The following is a 17,864-nucleotide window of genomic DNA, read 5'->3' on the forward strand; positions in this document are numbered from 1 at the left end:
GGGGGGGGGGGGAAGGAGATTGTGGTGGTGGTGGTGGGGAGTGCCAATGCAAAAATTGACTCAAGGTGCCAGTCCTGCCTAGATTTGTCACAGTTGGAAGCAAGATACTGGGCTAGATGAACCATTGGTCTGATCCAGTTTAACTATTCTTAGGTTCTAATGTTGGTCAGAACTTTTTCTACTTGCATACTCTCAGCTCTGTTCTCCATCTCTGTATTCTATTTGCCTTTTTTTTTCTTGGTGGTGCTTAATACAATCAAATAGCTGTTAACTTGGTACCCAATACTAGCAATAGGGCTTATTTAAACGTGCGGTAATAACATACTTGCACCGTGCATGTGCAAATTAACTTGTGCTTCATCCAAACCCATCCTGCTGAAGAGCTCCCAGCGCCCAGCAAACTCCACTCAGGCTGCTAGGGGTCGCTGTGTAACCAGCCAAGAGCATCACGTGATTTCTAGTCCTGGAATCATTGCACCAATAGAAGAGCTGAGCTAGAGGACAATGACGTCACAATCACACGCCAATATCGTAGCCAACCTGCCGCTTTTTTTTGATAACTAGTGTAATGAGGCGGAGCTATTATGATGAGAGACGTTTGCTTCAGCCCATGAGGACGCGTGACGTATTGGAACGCGACGGGCTGGTAGGATGAAAGGCCGGCGTGGAAGGGAAGGGCGGGACTTTGTGCTGCGGTTGCTATGACGGCAGGTACCGGAGGTCCGCCATCTTGTTGTTGATTTTGAACTGAAACGGCGGCGGGTAGGGGAGCGAGAAGTGCGGCTCCGGCGCGGTTCGTGAGCGTTCGCGCGGAGGGAGGCCGAGAGGGTTGCCGTTGCCTCCCGGCCGGCGGGTAGAAAGCAGCTGGGGGGAGGGGGGATGAGAAAACGAAGAGCGCGGGAATGAGCGCGTGCGGCCCGCGCGGGTAAGTGACAGGAGGCGGGGGCAGAGCCTAGCGCTCCGGGGCAGGGAGGCACGAGGGGCTGAGCCTGTGTCCGCGGAGGCGGGAGACGGTGCGGGCCGCTGTTTCCTGCCTTCCTGGGCTAACGGGCCTTTAGTGCTGGCGGGCGGAAGAGCAGCATTTGAAGCCCTAGATGGGCCGAAGTGAGCGCCCTGGGGAGGCCCTTGCCAGCAGCTCTTTTTTTTTTTTTTTTTTTAAAGTTAAAAAATGTTATTGTTTTACAAACTAAAACAGGGTAGTACATTTGATTAAACACAAAGATTATTACAGAGATTGTACTATATAGTACCATATTTTCACACCCCCTTCTCTCAATTATTAATAATATAGTTTCTTTTTTTAAAATTTTTATATACAAATTTAATAATTACAATATCAGATGATACCAGATTTTTAAAATTAAAACCAAGAGTTTTAGCTCTTGAGGCATTGTTTTATCTGAAGTTTCCATGTAAATGTCTTGTTAAATTACAAGACATTGAATATGTATTTTGGGATCCCATTCAATTGCAACAATTCTTATTAGCTAGAGAACAGAAATGAGTTTTCTTTCTTTAATATGTTTCACTACTGAGAAATTGGAGGATGTAAGAGTCCCAATTAGTAGGGACTGGTTAAAGATTCATAAGGATGAATCAAGAACCAATTCTTAGTTTTCTTCTTATTTTTGTAGTTGAAATTGTAGCATGTCTTCTCATGGTTGTGGGCTTGGAAAGGAATTTTGTTTGTATGTATAAATATTGTTAATTATGTGTAAGTTCCTTTTTTTCCTGGTATCATCTGATATTGTAATTATTAAATTTGTATAAAAAAAAAGGTTTGTGATGTTGCTCGTGCCTGGAAAATTAAAAAGGAAGTGGGCTTGCATTCGGTGGGGGGGGGGGGGAGAAGAGGTCAGGGGAGGGATACCTACCATTCATCCTCATTACATTACTGGCTAGAGCAATGGGTGTGGTGGCCAAAGAAGCTAACAAGATACTAGAAAAGGGATGGTAAATAAGGTTAAGAATGTTATAATGCCTCACCTTGAGTATTGCATTCAGTTCTGGTCACCATATCTCAGATATGGCGGAATTAGAAAAAGTTCAAAGAAGAGAGACTAAGATGATAAAGGGGATGGAACTCCTCTCATATGAGGAAAGACTAAAGAGGTTAGGGCTCTTTAGCTTGGAAAAGAGATGGCTGATGGGAGATCTGATTGAAGTCTACAAAATCCTGAATGGTGTAGAATGGGTACAAGTGAATCAATCCATCAAAACTTACAAAGACTTCAGTAAACTACTAAAAACTAATCTATTCACCCGATTCACACCCTAATACCCCTATACGCAGATTGTCTTGACCTTCTTTCCTGTAACATTTTGCCCTAATTGTACCTTTTGTAGCTGACTGTACCATTTTTTTTGCCGATTGTACCACTGTTCGCTGATTGTTCCTATTTTCTCTGTTTGTACCATTTTCTTCCCTGGTACACATTTTCTCTGATTGTACCTTTGTACCATTTTCGCTGATTGTCCAGCCCTTCTTCGTTGTAAACCGCCTCGAACTTCTATGGCTTTGGTGGTATATAAGAAATAAAATTATTATTATTATTATTAAAGGACACTCGAAGTTACAGGGAAATACTTTTAAAATCAGTAGGAGGAAAAATTGTTCACTCGCAGAATAGTTGAGCTCTGAAACATGTTGCCAGAGGATGTGGTAACAGCAGTTAACATAGCTGGTTTAAAAAAAAAAGGCTTTCACAAGTTCTTGGAGGAAAAGTTCATAGTCTGCTATTGGAAGCCACATAGGGAAATTCACTGCTTGCTCTGGGATAAGTAGCTTGGAATGTTGCTCCTACTGTATTTGGGTTTTTGTCACTTACTTGTGACCTGGATTGGCCACTTTGGAAACAGGATACTGGGCTACATGGGCTATTATATACCTAAAGTAGAGCAATAGAGGTCCCAATCCTGAAAAATGAAATATTTAATATTTAAAATATCAATGACATTGTATATACCTGAAGAGAGAAAAGAGCTCAGACTCCTTTTAAATCACTTCAAACAGCAAAAAGCTGATCAATTGAAGGGGACATCCGTGTAAATTATTGGTCTTGGTAAAACCTTCTTCATATTACATACAGTAAATATATATCGATTCAAAATGTAGAAAGCCAAGGTGGTCTCAAATTGTTGCTTCACAGAAAGGTTAAGAGATTGTTCACGATTTGAATTGTCATTCCATTTGAATATTAAGATGAAGGCTCTAATTTGGTTGATTATGGAAGGAGGACTGGTTTTGATACCAGTCTTCCGATTTGATCATTTTTACTGATCCCCTGAAGAAGCCTAGGGTGAAACGGGTCCCATTGGGATCAGGATTCCTCCTAATAAGTTAAGTCCTTTTTCATTTTTGAAGACTATGGACTCTTCTTAAGAAGTTGTACTTTCTACATTTTGAATTGCTATATGTCCTCCTTCCCTTTTGGTCACCCCTGCCTTATATCTGTGCTCTTCCATGCCTTCCTGCTCTGATTGCGTTGTGGTCTAATGGTGCTCACCATTATGTTTCAGATTTTGTTCAAAATTTGCACCTAGAATAGTCGGGGTACTAAGAGAATTTTCCTAAGATTTTAGATTCCTAACTGCAATAATCACTGAGCTAGATCCCCCCTTGTCTGGCTTGATGTTGGCAGCATTGTGCACATTGATGAATAAAGTGTCATTTTTAACTGCTTGTAAAATTTAGAATTGATTGTGCTAATTTTTGGTAGTCCAGCATCACTTTTTGTTCTACCCTGTTTCCCCGATGGTAAGACACTGTCTTATTTTTTTTGGAAGGCCAAAATATGCTCTAGGGCTTATTTTCGGGGGGATGCCTTATTTACCCTTTCAATGTCTTTATCCCCCCCCCACACTTTTTCAGCATTACTTCTATGTCTCTATTTCACCTCTTCTTCATGTCCCCTCTGTATCTCTATCCTTATTCAGTAGGTCCTGCTTACCCTTTCTCTTCTTTGTGTCACTATCTCCATTTTCAGCTTTCCCCCCCTTTTCCTTTGTTACTGCACCCTGTAGCTAGAATCTTTCCACCCTCCCTCCACTCCGGCCCAGCCCAGTATGAAATATTTCCTTTTGTTTCCCTCCCCTCTCTCTTTCTCTCTCTCTTCTCCTCCCTCACCCACGAGTCCTGCATCTGGCCCTCTCCCTTCTACCTGCACCTGGCAACACCCCCCTGCTCCGCGGCTCTCTTCAGCAACTCGTCAGCAGCAGTGATCAAGACAAGCTGCCGACATCGAGGCCTTCCCTCTACGAGTCCCGCCTTTGTGGAAAAAGGAAGTTGAAACAAGCGGGACTCGCAGAGGGTAGGCCCCGACGTCAGAAGCTTGTGTCGATCGCTGCTGCTGAGTTGCCGAAGAGAGCCGCGGAGCAGGGGATGTGGCCGGAAGCAGGTAGAAGGGAGAGGGAGATAGGAAGGCTGTAGATCTCCGGAGCATGACAATGACCCCGGTCAGGATGATTTCTTTTTCAGGCGTGCAACTTACAAGTCCGGCGTCGTGGCGGGAAATAGCCATGCTGAGCAGTGAGCTCAGCACTACACAGATGAAAGCCTTGCTTGCTGATTGGTGCGGGGCGGGGCCGCCGGACCAATCAGCAAGCAAGGCTTTCATCTGTGTACGTGCTGAGCTCACTGCTCAGCATGGCTATTTCCCGCCGCGACGCCGGACTTGTAAGTTGCATGCCTGCGTGACACACTACCGGAGCCACGGCAAAGGTGGAAAAGAGCCGCCTGCGGCTCTGGAGCCGCGGGTTGCCGACCCCCGCGGTAGACGGAGGGACCACACGGAGTCACCCACCGTACCACCCGATTCGGGTAAGCGCAGGTATCGGTGGGTGGCTTATTTGCGGGGGGGGGGGGTGCCTTATTTTACAATTTTTTCTAAAAAGGGGGGGCTGTCTTATTTGATGGCCCTGCCTTATCATCGGGGAAACACGGTAGTTGCAACAATGCTAGTACCGGTATGAGTATCATGGCTATAAAAGCTGACAATTTTGCTCAAAGTGTGTCTAAAAATTTGTTGCAGTTTGTTGCAACATATTTTGACCAGTTTACCAGCTGCTATAGCTCCAGAGCAAGAGTAAATATAGACTTCAGATTTTTATTATAGATTATCCTTGCATTGGATGATACTACATTCAAATTTGCAGCAGTTCTGCATGAATAGTTGCATCAAAACATTCCTTCAAATTTGACATCTTTGACACAGGGGCTGAAATTCGTCAATTTTCAGAGTCAATTGCAAAAAAGAGTCTGCCTATATCTTCCAAAAAGCGACACTGTTTGGAAGAGAAAATTTTACTCTTTAAAATACATGCCATTTGGTTTTGCAGTGCCACTGTCTTAAATGTACAAATTCTCAATGTTAAGGAATGTTTAGCAGCGTGGCATGCAATATTTGCATGACGTTCAATAATTTGAATACCACTATATTTCTGTTTTATGCTTGTCAAAGATTTCTAAAGGTTCTATAGCATTGTTGTAATATATGTTTTTCTGGTGGTGAGTGAGTTTAGTGATTGGTACTATAATTTGGTCTTCATTTACTGTTCATTCTCAAGTGAAGGCAATACAGTATTGGGTTTATCAGTTGGTTGCTAGGTATAACAATTGTGTACCATTGGTATTTTCCAGGTATTAAAAATAATTTGTAGGCCTTATTGAACCCATTCTTACCAATCATGCTAGCCATTTGTTTATTATTTTGGCTCCTTTCATATGATTTAGTCAGGTATTTTTTTAAAATTTTTGAACCTGTGCCAAGATATCTGATTCAGATTGTGTTTTGATTTTTAGGTTATAGATGTCAGACTTTTGAAGAGGATATAACTTTGCCTCTTTGCTCAGTTGGGCAAAGTACTGGTGCATCAAAATGCCATGTAATCTAGTGGATACTATTTTGCTCATTTGGAAAACAGTAGTAAAGCCACCACAACACCTATTTCATATACATTTTCTAGCCTTGTGATATGGGCCGTGCACACAAAATATCCCACACCAAATTTATATATCAATAAGGGTTGCATTGCAAAATGAAAAAATACAAATTTTGTAGAGTAATACTTCCTCTTTCAGATGGTTCTAGTTAGAAAGATTCAGTCAGACTTTTTTTTTACTTTTTATAATTGACCTTGAAAATTTACAAATTTTAGCCCTTATGTTGATGTTGCAAAATTTGAAGGAATGTTATGATGCAGCTATTCATACTGAATGTCCAGTGCAAGTATAATCTATAATAAAAATCTGAGGTCTGTATCTACTTTTGCTTTAGCAGCTGGTAAAACGGGTCAAAATCTGTCACAACAAACTGCAACAAATTTTAAGGAACATTTTGAGCAAAATTTGTAAGCGGACTGTTGCATCCATGATGCTCATGCAAGCATCGTTGAAACTAGCATAAAAATTTGTGCAGGAATGCCAAAAATTAGAATTTATCAATTATTGTCAGCTTTATGAGCAGCTAAAATGACATTTTTTTCACCGCTGTGCATGATGCTGCTAGCACTCGGTAAAACAAGGGGGTCTAGCTCAATGACTATTGCAACTAAGGATCTGATATTTTGGGAAACTAGCTCTGCATACAAATTTTGAACAAAATATGAGACAATGATGGGGAGCTCATTTTATTTTAGACCACGTAGTATGAAATGACCCCTTGTTCACTATATAAGTTAAATTTATAAACTTGCTATCCATTAAAGAGGTTCCAGGCAGGTATATGACATTCTAACTCTTCAAATAGTAAAACAAATACAATAAAAAGTCAAGCCACTGCTGGATAATCACACCCAATCCATTGTCTCTTTTTAAGGATTGTTCTTTCAGTGGTGTGGGATTCTGATGCTGAGCATTATTGGGCCTTTCACTAAATTAAGGAGCCAGCATCAAAATTTAAGGACTGGGGCACAAACTTATTTTGTTACTTTTCTACCCCATGCCAAATGTTCCCCACAATGAAATTCCAAGAGTAGGGGAGGATTCTTCTCTGAAATCAGCTGCTTTAGAAACTGATTTATTAAGGCTCTTGTCTTGTTCTGTGTTTGTAGGCAACAAAAGTTCAGTAAATCAGTCCCTTAAGGGTGCTCATTTGCTGCACCTCTAGCCAAAGACTTCAGTGTGTTTGAAATTGCTAAATACTTCCCTATTTGCAGCAATAACGCCAAAGGGTGGAAGCAAGCTAATGCTCACAAGATGTTAGATGGAACTCTTTAGTGGACTGTTTTGAGCAGAATATCAAGAAATGGTTTTTCTGATGACATCTGGTTGTAAATATTAAGATTATACCAGCAAAAATGAGTTTGTAGAAAACCATGATTTCAGTCAAGTCTCTGACTAGTGATTTGTTTTAAATCAAATCCATCTTGCGCATTAATGATGAAAAATCAGGTTCAGAAAATGGTTGGTGAAGTCTTTGCAAAGCTGTAGTTATTGAAACAGCTGAAAGATTACCTTCATGATCAAAATTTTAGGTTAGTGGTGCAAAGTAATAGTTTGTTGAGCAGATTACCAAAGAAAGCTCTATGGATCTTGCAGATTGCTCAAAATGCAGCTGCATGTGTTTAATATGGAGTATCTAAAATTTGAACCTATTTCACCTGTCCTCCAGAGATTGTATTGGTTGCTGGAATTTACTGGATGTGCCTTCTTTTTCAAACTGTGTTTCTTGAAGAATATAGATCCATCTTTTATATTGTAGTAAATTTGGAAATAAGAAACTGGATGATTTTTAAAGAGAGTTTAAAGACATTTTTATTTTAGAAAGTCTTTGAGACATAAGACCTGGCTCCTGATAGTGTGGAATAATATATATATTTATTTTTTTTTAAAGACCAGCAGCAGTATGGGTAAAAAGTCAAGGGTGGACTGTTTTGCCAGAGGGGCTCATTTGTCAGGAGCCAAATTGTGGACGAGCCCTTTTGTCAGGGTTATTTTGACCTGAGATCCTTTTATTTCAGAATTTTTATTTTCTTGCAGAACAGAAGCAGCAGTCCTATCATCTTTGACTGAGAAGCACTGAGCCTGGCAACCTGGCTTTGGCCTACATGCCGCCCTGCATGCGCTGCAAGAGCAACAGGCCCTCAACGCAATGTGCATTTGTCAAACCATGGAAGTGGGGAAGTATGGTAAGAAGACAGGTCAAGATGGAGTCCGAGGGGTCCTGCTGGAACCGTTTGTCCATCAGGTGGGCGGTCATAGTAGCATGATGCGATACGATGACCACACTGTCTGCAAGCCCCTCATTGCCAGAGAGCAGCGATTCTATGAATCTCTCCCACCTGAGATGAAGGAGTTTACACCTGAGTATAAAGGTGAGATGCATGTGTGTTCTGTTCTTCATCATGGTTCCATATTTTCAGTGATAGGTTCTGTGACAAAGGCAACTCTGACTACTTGCATGAGCAATGGGAATGTGTGTGTATGTCACAGGCAGGTCTGAAGCTATACTTGGTTTTCAGTTACCTAAGGGTCTGCCCCAGTAAGACATGTTTATCCATATGGCCAGTAATTTTGGTTTTCAGAACGGCTTTTAACATTTTGCCTTACAGCGATCTGTTAATGATCCTTGGGGAAAACATTCCAATGTTTAACAAGTTCTGGTGCTCATGGCAGTAAAGACTAGCATGATCTATCCATTCCTTGTCATCAACAGCAGATGAATCCAGAGACTGGTGGGATTTTATCCCTTAACCAGCAGGTGGAGATAGAGAGCACTGAGTTGTCCTCAGATATATCTTGGATGCACAGTCTCCTGGCCAACCAATATACTCTTATCTCCAGCAAGCTGATGGATGGGTTCCTCACAGCACCTGGATTCTGCGGTGGATTTTGAGCCATGCTTGGCTATTGGAAAGAGGGGTATTTAAGTTTCAAGTTTATTATAAATTTGATTGATCGCTTATTCAAAATTCTAAGCAATGAACATATCAGTAAAATTACAAAATTAAGGGGGCAACAAAACAAACAGAGAACTAAACTTTACAAAGCTGATGGTGCCAGCTTTGGAGGTATAACGGGGCCCTCCCAGCATCCCTACCTCACCCTCTTCAGGGTAATACCTGGGGTCCCAGGCCCTTTTCCCTATTGGACGGCTGAATGGATGGGTTCCTCTCAGCTCCTGGATTCTGCGGTGGATTTTGAGCTAGGTTTGGCAGCTACCAGCGTCAGATGAGAAATGTTCCTGTGGCTTAGGCCTCGGAGGAGAAATGTTCCTGTGGCTTAGGCCACTAGTCTCTGGATTCATCTGCTATGACTAAAAGAAAGAAAATTATCAGGTAAAGACATCATTTTACTATCCATCCAGATAAGATTGTTAGGGTTGTAACTGTTATGCCATAGAGGTTCAACCATAATTCACCGGTGGCTTTTGCTTCTGTTACTTCAATTCAGATAGTAGTAATGTTTAAATTATTACTTCACAGCAAATTCTGAACAGTAACTCCTGAGGAAGTATTTGAGTGAAATGGAGGCTCCATCAAGCATTTTGTCAATTCAGTTATGTGCTGCTGTGTTTTGTCTACAAAATCTACATAATCCTGAGTGGAATAGAACGGGTACAAGTGAATCGATTTTTTTTTTTTTCACTCTGTCAAAAATTACAAAGACTAGGGGACACTTGATGAAGTTATAGGGAAATACTTTTAAAACCAATAGGAGGAAATTTTTTTTCACTCAGAATAGTTAAGCTCTGGAACGCATTGCCAAAGGTTGTGGTAAGAGCGGATAGCTTAGCTGGTTTTAAGAAAAGTTTGGACAGGTTCCTGGAGGAAAAGTCCATAGTCTGTTGTTGACAAAGACAGGGGGGAAGCCAATGCTTGCCCTGGATTGGTAGCATTGGAATATTACTATTCCTTGGGTTTTGGCCAGGTACTAGTGACCTGGATTGGCCACCATGAAGATGGGCTATTGGTCTTGATGACCATTGGTCTGACCCAGTAAGTCTATTCTTATGTTCTTATGTATGATTATCTGCTGTTGTATCTAAATATTTTGGGCATATAACTTGCACTTTTTGCTTAAAAATTGTAGGCAGTTGGGGTGCAAAGTGTTTGTGAAGTGAGGTTTGTCAGCATAGCTATTGCTAGCATTCAGCATTTTCAGTTGGCATAACTAATGTCAGCAAAGGCCTATGGGAAATTATATCAATCTGACTGGCATGTGAATGCAGATAGACCCTGAGTGAAGGCAGACGCTTTCATATAACCCTAAAAGATGGTTTCAAATAGCCCTGATTAAATCAGGATTATCTAAAAGGTGTTAATGTCTGATTAAGAGGGTGCTTAGGACAATGGGTCCAGGTGCACAGATAACTAAAGTTAATCAGAAATTATTGTCAGAGACATACTGGAAATCACATATGACTTCAGCCTATTTTTCTCCTGTCTATGAAGTAGGGGGGAAGTTTAACTTCTATTGAAGCTCAATAGTTTTCTATATTCAGAATAAGTTTCCAAACTATAAAAGCCCCCTCGTAGCATCACCCTCTTCTCTTGGCACTCTGGTCCTCTCTTGTTTCTCTTGAGCTATCTCTTTCTCTGTCTATCCTTCTCTTTATCTATGGAACCCGAAGCTTAGACCATCACCCCATCCCCCTTTTTCTCTCTCTCTCTCTGGCTCTCCTTAGAACTTCAGACTCTCTGTCTCTTTGCCTCTGAACTCTGTAAGGCAGGGAAACTGCTTTGCTCTCTCCTTAATTGTAATGCTTAATTGTAATACTTATAAATATTGCTTTCCTGTAAGCCTATTTCTATAATATATTCTTTATGCAATCATTCTGGCTGTGTTTCTTATTTGAGTCTACTTCCTGGTGAATCTTCAGTGAGGGAACTGAACCTGGGACCTGGTGTGTGTAAGGGCGCCTCTAATATAACCCCACCAACCTAATATTGTGGGACCCTGACTAACAATCCTTACAAGGTTTTTCTGGCTTATGATGGTTGTGAGTGTTGCTCTGTGTTCACTTTGGCTGAAGTATTCCAGTTGGTAAGTTGACATATCTCTGAAGTTTTTAAAAAATAACTTTATTAAAGTGGTGATACATTTTCTATTGTTCTGGTTTATTGGTTTAAATTGTGGTTTTAACACTATTAAGTAAACAGAGTTCAACCAGGTATGATTGGTAGCCTGACACTCCATAGAGGTTACCATTTTTTATTATACTGTTCCATGCAGGTTACCCCCTTTATTCATTTTGTAAGGTGAAAGTCACTTAAGCTTTTGCTTTGAGTGGTAATGGAGATCCTTTCTATTTTTATCCCATGCCTTTTTTCTATTTTATTACTGCTTTATGGTTCTCACCACCTCCACTGGGAGGGTATTATGAACATCCACCACTCTTTCTTTTTGTGCACATCAGCTAACATTAGTGTTTGTGTGGCACAAAAATTTTTCTTCCAATGCGGCCAAAGGTTGGACACCCCTGGTTTTTAACTTTTTGGAAAAGCCATCTGAAGCCAACACAATCTCTGGAGTACTTGGGAATCCAATTTAGCATGGTGGAGGGCTGCATTTTCCACGCAGGATGAAGTTGACACTCTAGATTTCAGAGGTTGTGACGATGCCAGCTCCTATGGTGGCAGTATCTCCAGGTGTTGGAGTCAATGGTAGCAACCATAGAGATTGTGCCTAGGGTGAGAGATCGTATACCCTCCTTACAGGATGTGCTATTGTCCCGCTGGTCCCTGCAGATGAACTATCTTCAGACACTGCAGTCCAGTGTTCTCCCCAGGGCCTTTTAGCCAGGCGCTAATTTAGATGACCGCCCGGCGAATCCTTCTGCTGCCGCTGATGCTCCTTCCCGGGCTGGCTCTCCGCTGAAAATTTTGTTTGACGCCTGCCTTTTTTTTTTTTTGCCAGAATGCTTTTACTTGCTTCGGGCCTTCCTCGTTGCCGGGTCCTGTCTACTTTCTGTTTCCGTGAAGGCAGGACCAGGCAGCAAGGAAGGCCCGAAGCAAGTAAAAGCAGTAAGTTGTAAGCTTTACTCCGGGGCTCTAACGTGAAGGGAAGCCGGCACGCACAAGATAGAGCCCCGGAGGGAAGCTTACAACTTGCTGCTTTTACTTGCTTTGGGTCTTCCTTGCTGCCGGGTCCTGCCTTCGCGGAAACAGAAAGTAGGCAGGACCCGGCAACGAGGAAGGCCCGAAGCAAGTAAAAGCAGCAAGTTGTAAGCTTCCCTCCGTCGCTGATCTATGAAAGATAGGTCAGCGATGGAGGGAAGCTTACAACTTACCTAGCAACTCTACTGACGGGTTTGTGAGCTGGAAGGGATGGGAAGAGAAATGCTGCTGCTGCATTCAATTTTTTGGGGGGAGGGGGAAGAGAAAAGCTGGTGTACCCAATTGGGGGGGAAGAGAAAAACTGCTGCTGCACCCATTTGGGGAGGGGAGAGGGGAAGAGAAGTGCTGCTGCTGCACCCAATTGGGGAAGGGGGAGGGGAAGAAAAGTGCTGCAGCAGCACCCAGTTGGGGAGGGGGATGAGAAGTGCTGCTGCAGCAGCACCCAATTGGGGAGAGAGAGGGGAGAATGAAGACCAGGGAAGGAAGAGGAGAGGCAAGAGACGCCAAGACCATGGGAGGGAGGGAAAGGAAAGGAGCTACTGGACCATGGAGGGGGAGGGAGAGGTCAGCGCATATGGGGGGAGGGGGAGGAGGGAGATACCAGGGCATGAGGGGAGAGAAGGGAAGGAGATAGAGATGCCAGACCATGGGGTGGAGTGGGAAGGAAGGAAGGAAAGGAGAAGTGAGAGAAGCCAGAGCATAGGGGAAGGGGTGAAGTTGAAATGAATCATGTACAAAGGAGAGAAAGAGCACAGGATATACAGTTTATTGAAGGGACATAGAAAGAGGGAAGATGCCATATGGAACAGAGAAAAGGTGGACACTGGATGGAAAGGGCAGAGAGGGTGGACAGTAGATGGAAGGGGTAGAGAGAGAGGGCAGAGGCTGGGTGGAAGGGGCAGAGAGAAGACAGATGTTGCATGGAAGGGAGCGAGGATAAACATTGAATAGAAAGAAGAGAGCGAAGAGAAGATGATTAAAGCAGAAACGACAAAAGGTAGAAAAATTTTTTTGTTGCTTTACATAGAATTTAGTATTAATTTAAGTTTATAAATAGGAAATTGAAATAAGGCAGTTTTTTGGGGACTAAACCCCTTTCCTCAGGTCAGGACAGGATACCATAACAGCAGGGGTGCCCAAATGGTCGATCGCGATCGACCAGTAGATTGCAAAGGCAATGTGAGTCGATTGCGTTGCCTTCGCAATCTTTTTCTTCCTGCCTCCCCGAGCCAGGCCAGGTGCGTACAAGTGCCAGACTCACAAGACTTCACCTCCGACGTCAATTCTGACGTTGAAGAGGTAGTTCTGGGGCCAGCCAATCGCTGCCTGGCTGGCCTGGAACTTCCTCTCCGACGTTAGAATTGACATCAGAGGTGAAGTCTTGCGAGTCCGGTGCTTGTACGTGCCTGACCTAGCTCAGGGAAGCAGCAGGGAGAAATCGGCGTGGTGGCTTAGGGGATAGGGAAAGAATCAGGGAAGTGGAGAAATCGGCGCGATGGCTTGGGGGGCAGGGGGAGAGAGAAAGAAAGACAGGCAGGGGGGAGAGAGAGCGAGAGAAAGAAATGCAAAAATAAAAAGGGGGCGGGGTGAGAGAGAAACAGGCAGTCAGGGGAGAGAGAGACAGAAAGAAAAGGGAAGTGGCAGTTGGACGACAGGAACTACCAGACACCATGGGAATAGGACCTTGCGGAGGACCTGGGCAGACAGAGGAGGAGGAGACCCATCAGAGCCAGGAGAATGGACTAGCGGACTGCGCAGAGGACACAGACCTGAGACCAGGGGCGGAGACACAGCTGAACCCAGACGACGGACGAATGGACGGCACATATGACACAGATCTGAGACCAGAGAGACAGTTAAAGAAGGGGAAATCAGCAATCGTGGTTGGAGACTCAATCCTGAGAGGAGTAGATAGTCACATAGCCAGAGGGAGAGAGGACCGACTGGTAACATGTCTCCCGGGGGCAAGAACAAAAGACGTCATCAACAATATCGAGAGGATCCTGGAGGGAGCCGAGACGGAGGAGACAGCAATAGTGATCCACATAGGAACAAACGACATCAGCAGGAGAAACTTCAACAGGACTACACTAACTGACCAGTTCAGGATCCTGGGGAGGAAACTGAGACTAAGGACAAGGAGGATAGCCTTCTCAGAGATCCTGCCAGTACCGAGAGCGGACACAAGGAGACAGAGCGAACTACAAGCAATTAACGCTTGGCTGAGGAGATGGTGCGATGAGGAGGGTTTCCACTTTGTTAGGAACTGGACTACTTTCCTGGGGAAGAACAAGCTCTACAGAAGAGATGGACTACACCTTAGCACAGCTGGGACGAGGATGCTGGCACGCAACGTCCAGAACGTCATAGACTTGGCTTTAAACTGAAGAGAAGGGGAAAGCCGATAGTCGAACTGACCTCGACACATCGGACTTCAGTACCTGACAAGGATACTGACCTGGGACATTGGGAAGGAAAGCTTAGGACTGAGTGTGTATGTTTTGAAAAAGGACCTAAGGACGCATTGCAGGGACCGAGGGCACAAATGGAACTCGTAAGAGACACCAACATGGAACAACAGGAGCCAGAGGAGCAAGGACCTTGTGAAATAGAGACCAGAACTGAGAGAAAATTACGACAACAAGTGGTGCAGGGGAAACAGGCTGAGGATGTCACAGACACACAGCAGCAGGAGGAGGATGAAGCTCGGGGGCTGGCAAACCATGAGGAGGACTGCAGGAGTACCAAAACACGAGGAGAACAAAAAGAGAGGGCAAAAAACTGGGTCTTAAACTGCCTGTACACAAATGCTAGGAGCCTGAGGGCCAAAATGGGAGAACTAGAAATCACTGCTAGCAAAAAGGACCTAGACATAATTGGAGTCACAGAAACTTGGTGGACTGAGGAAAATCAATGGGATGTGGCCATACCAGGGTACAAACTATACAGGAGAGACAGGGCACATAAAAAGGGTGGAGGAATAGCGCTGTACGTAAAAGACTCCATACCCTCAACCAGGATGGAAACAACAGTACAGGCGGATGGCTTGGAATCAATATGGGTTAAGCTACAGGGAGGAACTGGGGCAGACATTAAAATGGGTCTGTACTACCGCCCACCAGGACAACCTGAAGAAATCGACCAGGACCTGGAGGCAGAACTGAGGCAGGTATGCAGAAGCGGAAAGGTGATGGTGATGGGGGACTTCAACTATCCAGGGATAGACTGGAGTATTGGGCACTCAAACTGCGCAAGGGAGACCAAATTCCTAGAGGTCATGAGGGACTGCTTCATGGAGCAACTGGTCACGGAACCAACACGGGGTGACGCCACTCTTGACCTAATCTTCAACGGACTAGAGGGGCCAGCAAAGGAGGTGACAGTATTAGCCCCGCTAGGTAACAGTGATCACAACACGATCCAGTGCAGGCTAGAAATTGGATCATCAAAGGGGAAAAGAACCACAACGACGGCACTCAATTTCAAAAAAGGAAATTACGATGCCATGAGGGAAATGGTGGGAAAAAAACTCAAAGGTAACATAGGGAAGATGGATTCCGTAGAAAAAGCCTGGACCTTACTCAAGGGAACTGTGCACGAAGCGCAAAACCTGTGCATCCCCAAGTTCAGGAAAGGGTGCAAAAAAAATAGAACAAAAAACCCAGTGTGGATAACAAATGCAGTGAAGAAGGCGATAAGCGACAAGAAAGCATCGTTCAGAAAATGGAAAAAAGACAAAACAGAGGAGAACCAAAAAGTGCACAAAGAACACCAGAAGGAGTGTCACCGAGCGGTTAGAAAAGCAAAAAGAGAATATGAAGAGAGACTGGCAGAGGAAGCAACAAACTTCAAGTCGTTCTTCAGATACGTCAAGGGGAAGCAACCGGCAAGAGAAGAAGTGGGACCATTGGATGATGGAGACAGGAAGGGAGTGGTAAAGGAAGAGAAAGAAATAGCTGACAGGTTAAATGAGTTCTTCACGTCAGTTTTCACGAGGGAAGATATAACCAACATCCCAGAACCTGAAGAGAGCGTAAAAGGAGACCAAGATGTAAAACTGGTCAATTTAGAGGTAAGCCAAGAAGATGTACTCAAGCAGATAGACAGACTAAAGAGTGACAAATCTCCAGGTCCGGACGGCATTCACCCAAGGGTACTCAAGGAACTAAAAAACGAAATAGCGGAGCCACTTCGACAAATATACAGCCTATCCTTAAAAACCGGAGAGATCCCGAAGGACTGGAAAATAGCAAATGTCACGCCCATCTTCAAGAAGGGCTCAAGGGGAGACCCAGGAAACTACAGGCCAGTGAGCCTGACCTCAGTCCCAGGAAAGATGATGGAGGCACTGATTAAGGACAGCATCTGTGAACACATCGAAAACAATGAGCAGCTAAAACCGAGTCAGCATGGCTTCTGCAAGGGTAGGTCATGCCTCACAAACTTATTGCACTTCTTCGAGGGGGTAAACAGCCAGGTGGATAAAGGGGAATCTATAGACATCATTTACCTTGACTTCCAAAAAGCCTTCGACAAGGTACCACACGAAAGGCTGCTTAAGAAGATATGGAACCACGGGGTACAAGGGGTGATCCACCGATGGATCAAAAACTGGCTGGCGAACAGGGAACAGAGGGTTGGCGTAAAGGGCCATTACTCAGACTGGAAAGGGGTCACGAGCGGAGTTCCGCAGGGGTCGGTGCTGGGACCGCTCCTGTTCAATATCTACATAAACGACCTAGAGGCGGGAACCAAGTGTGAGGTTATTAAATTTGCAGATGACACCAAACTATACAGCAGGGCTCAAACCAGGGGAGACTGCGAAAATCTCCAAAAGGATCTAACGCACCTGGAAAAGTGGGCCGAAAAATGGCAAATGAGCTTCAACATAGGGAAATGCAAGGTCATGCACGTGGGGAAAAAGAACCCGATGTTCACATACAGAATGGGGGGAACACCGCTAGGGGTCAGTAACCTGGAGAGAGACCTGGGAGTGATGGTAGACGCAACACTGAAGGCATCAGCGCAGTGCGCTACAGCCTCAAAGAAAGCTAACAGAATGTTGGGTATCATTAAGAAGGGTATTACGACCAGGACGAAGGAAGTCATCATGCCGCTGTATCGTGCAATGGTGCGGCCGCATCTGGAGTACTGTGTCCAGTACTGGTCGCCGTACCTCAAGAAGGACATGGCAGTACTTGAGGGAGTACAGAGAAGAGCAACTAAACTGATAAAGGGAATGGAAAATCTCCCATATACCGACAGGTTGAAGCAGTTGGGACTTTTCTCACTGGAAAAGCGGAGACTTAGAGGAGACATGATAGAAACCTTCAAGATCCTGAAGGGCATAGAAAAAGTAGACAGGGACAGATTTTTCAAATTAAGGACCACCACAAGTACAAGGGGGCACTCGGAGAAATTGAAAGGGGACAGGTTTAGAACAAACGCTAGGAAGTTCTTTTTCACTCAGAGGGTGGTGGATACATGGAACGTGCTTCCAGAGGCTGTTGTAGACAAGAAAACATTAAATGGTTTCAAAGAAAGTTTGGATAGATTCCTAGAAGAAAAAGGGATTGAAGGGTATAGATAGGTATAGACCACTACTCAGGCAATGGGCCTGATGGGCCGCCGCGGGAGCGGACCGCTGGGCAGGATGGACCTATGGTCTGCCTCAGCGGAGGCAACATCTTATGTTCTTATGTTCTTATTTACAGTCAGAAGAAGGAAGTGCAACCAGAGACTCATGAAGTCACCAGACAAAAAGATAGGAAAAATGATTTTATTTTTTATTTAGTGATCAAAATATA

The 17,864-nt window shown here is 44.1% G+C and overlaps 1 protein-coding gene across 9 annotated transcripts in view; it reads left to right on the forward strand.

Annotated features, from left to right (window-relative positions):
• Positions 1-620: 620 nt before the first annotated feature.
• The window catches only part of IP6K1 (inositol hexakisphosphate kinase 1), a 118,755-nt gene continuing 101,511 nt past the window's right edge, over positions 621-17,864 (forward strand). For 2 of the 9 annotated variants that reach the window (XM_033926476.1, XM_033926467.1), the window contains exons 1-2: positions 769-925; positions 7,979-8,313. In XM_033926476.1, coding sequence (XP_033782367.1) covers positions 8,091-8,313 — 223 coding nt within the window. In that variant the 5' untranslated portion in view covers positions 769-925; positions 7,979-8,090. The other 7 variants (XM_033926468.1, XM_033926473.1, XM_033926472.1 and 4 more) reach the window with 7 other exon arrangements.

Source organism: Geotrypetes seraphini, chromosome 17, assembly GCF_902459505.1.
Source record: "Geotrypetes seraphini chromosome 17, aGeoSer1.1, whole genome shotgun sequence".
NCBI classification, from domain to species: domain Eukaryota; kingdom Metazoa; phylum Chordata; class Amphibia; order Gymnophiona; family Dermophiidae; genus Geotrypetes; species Geotrypetes seraphini.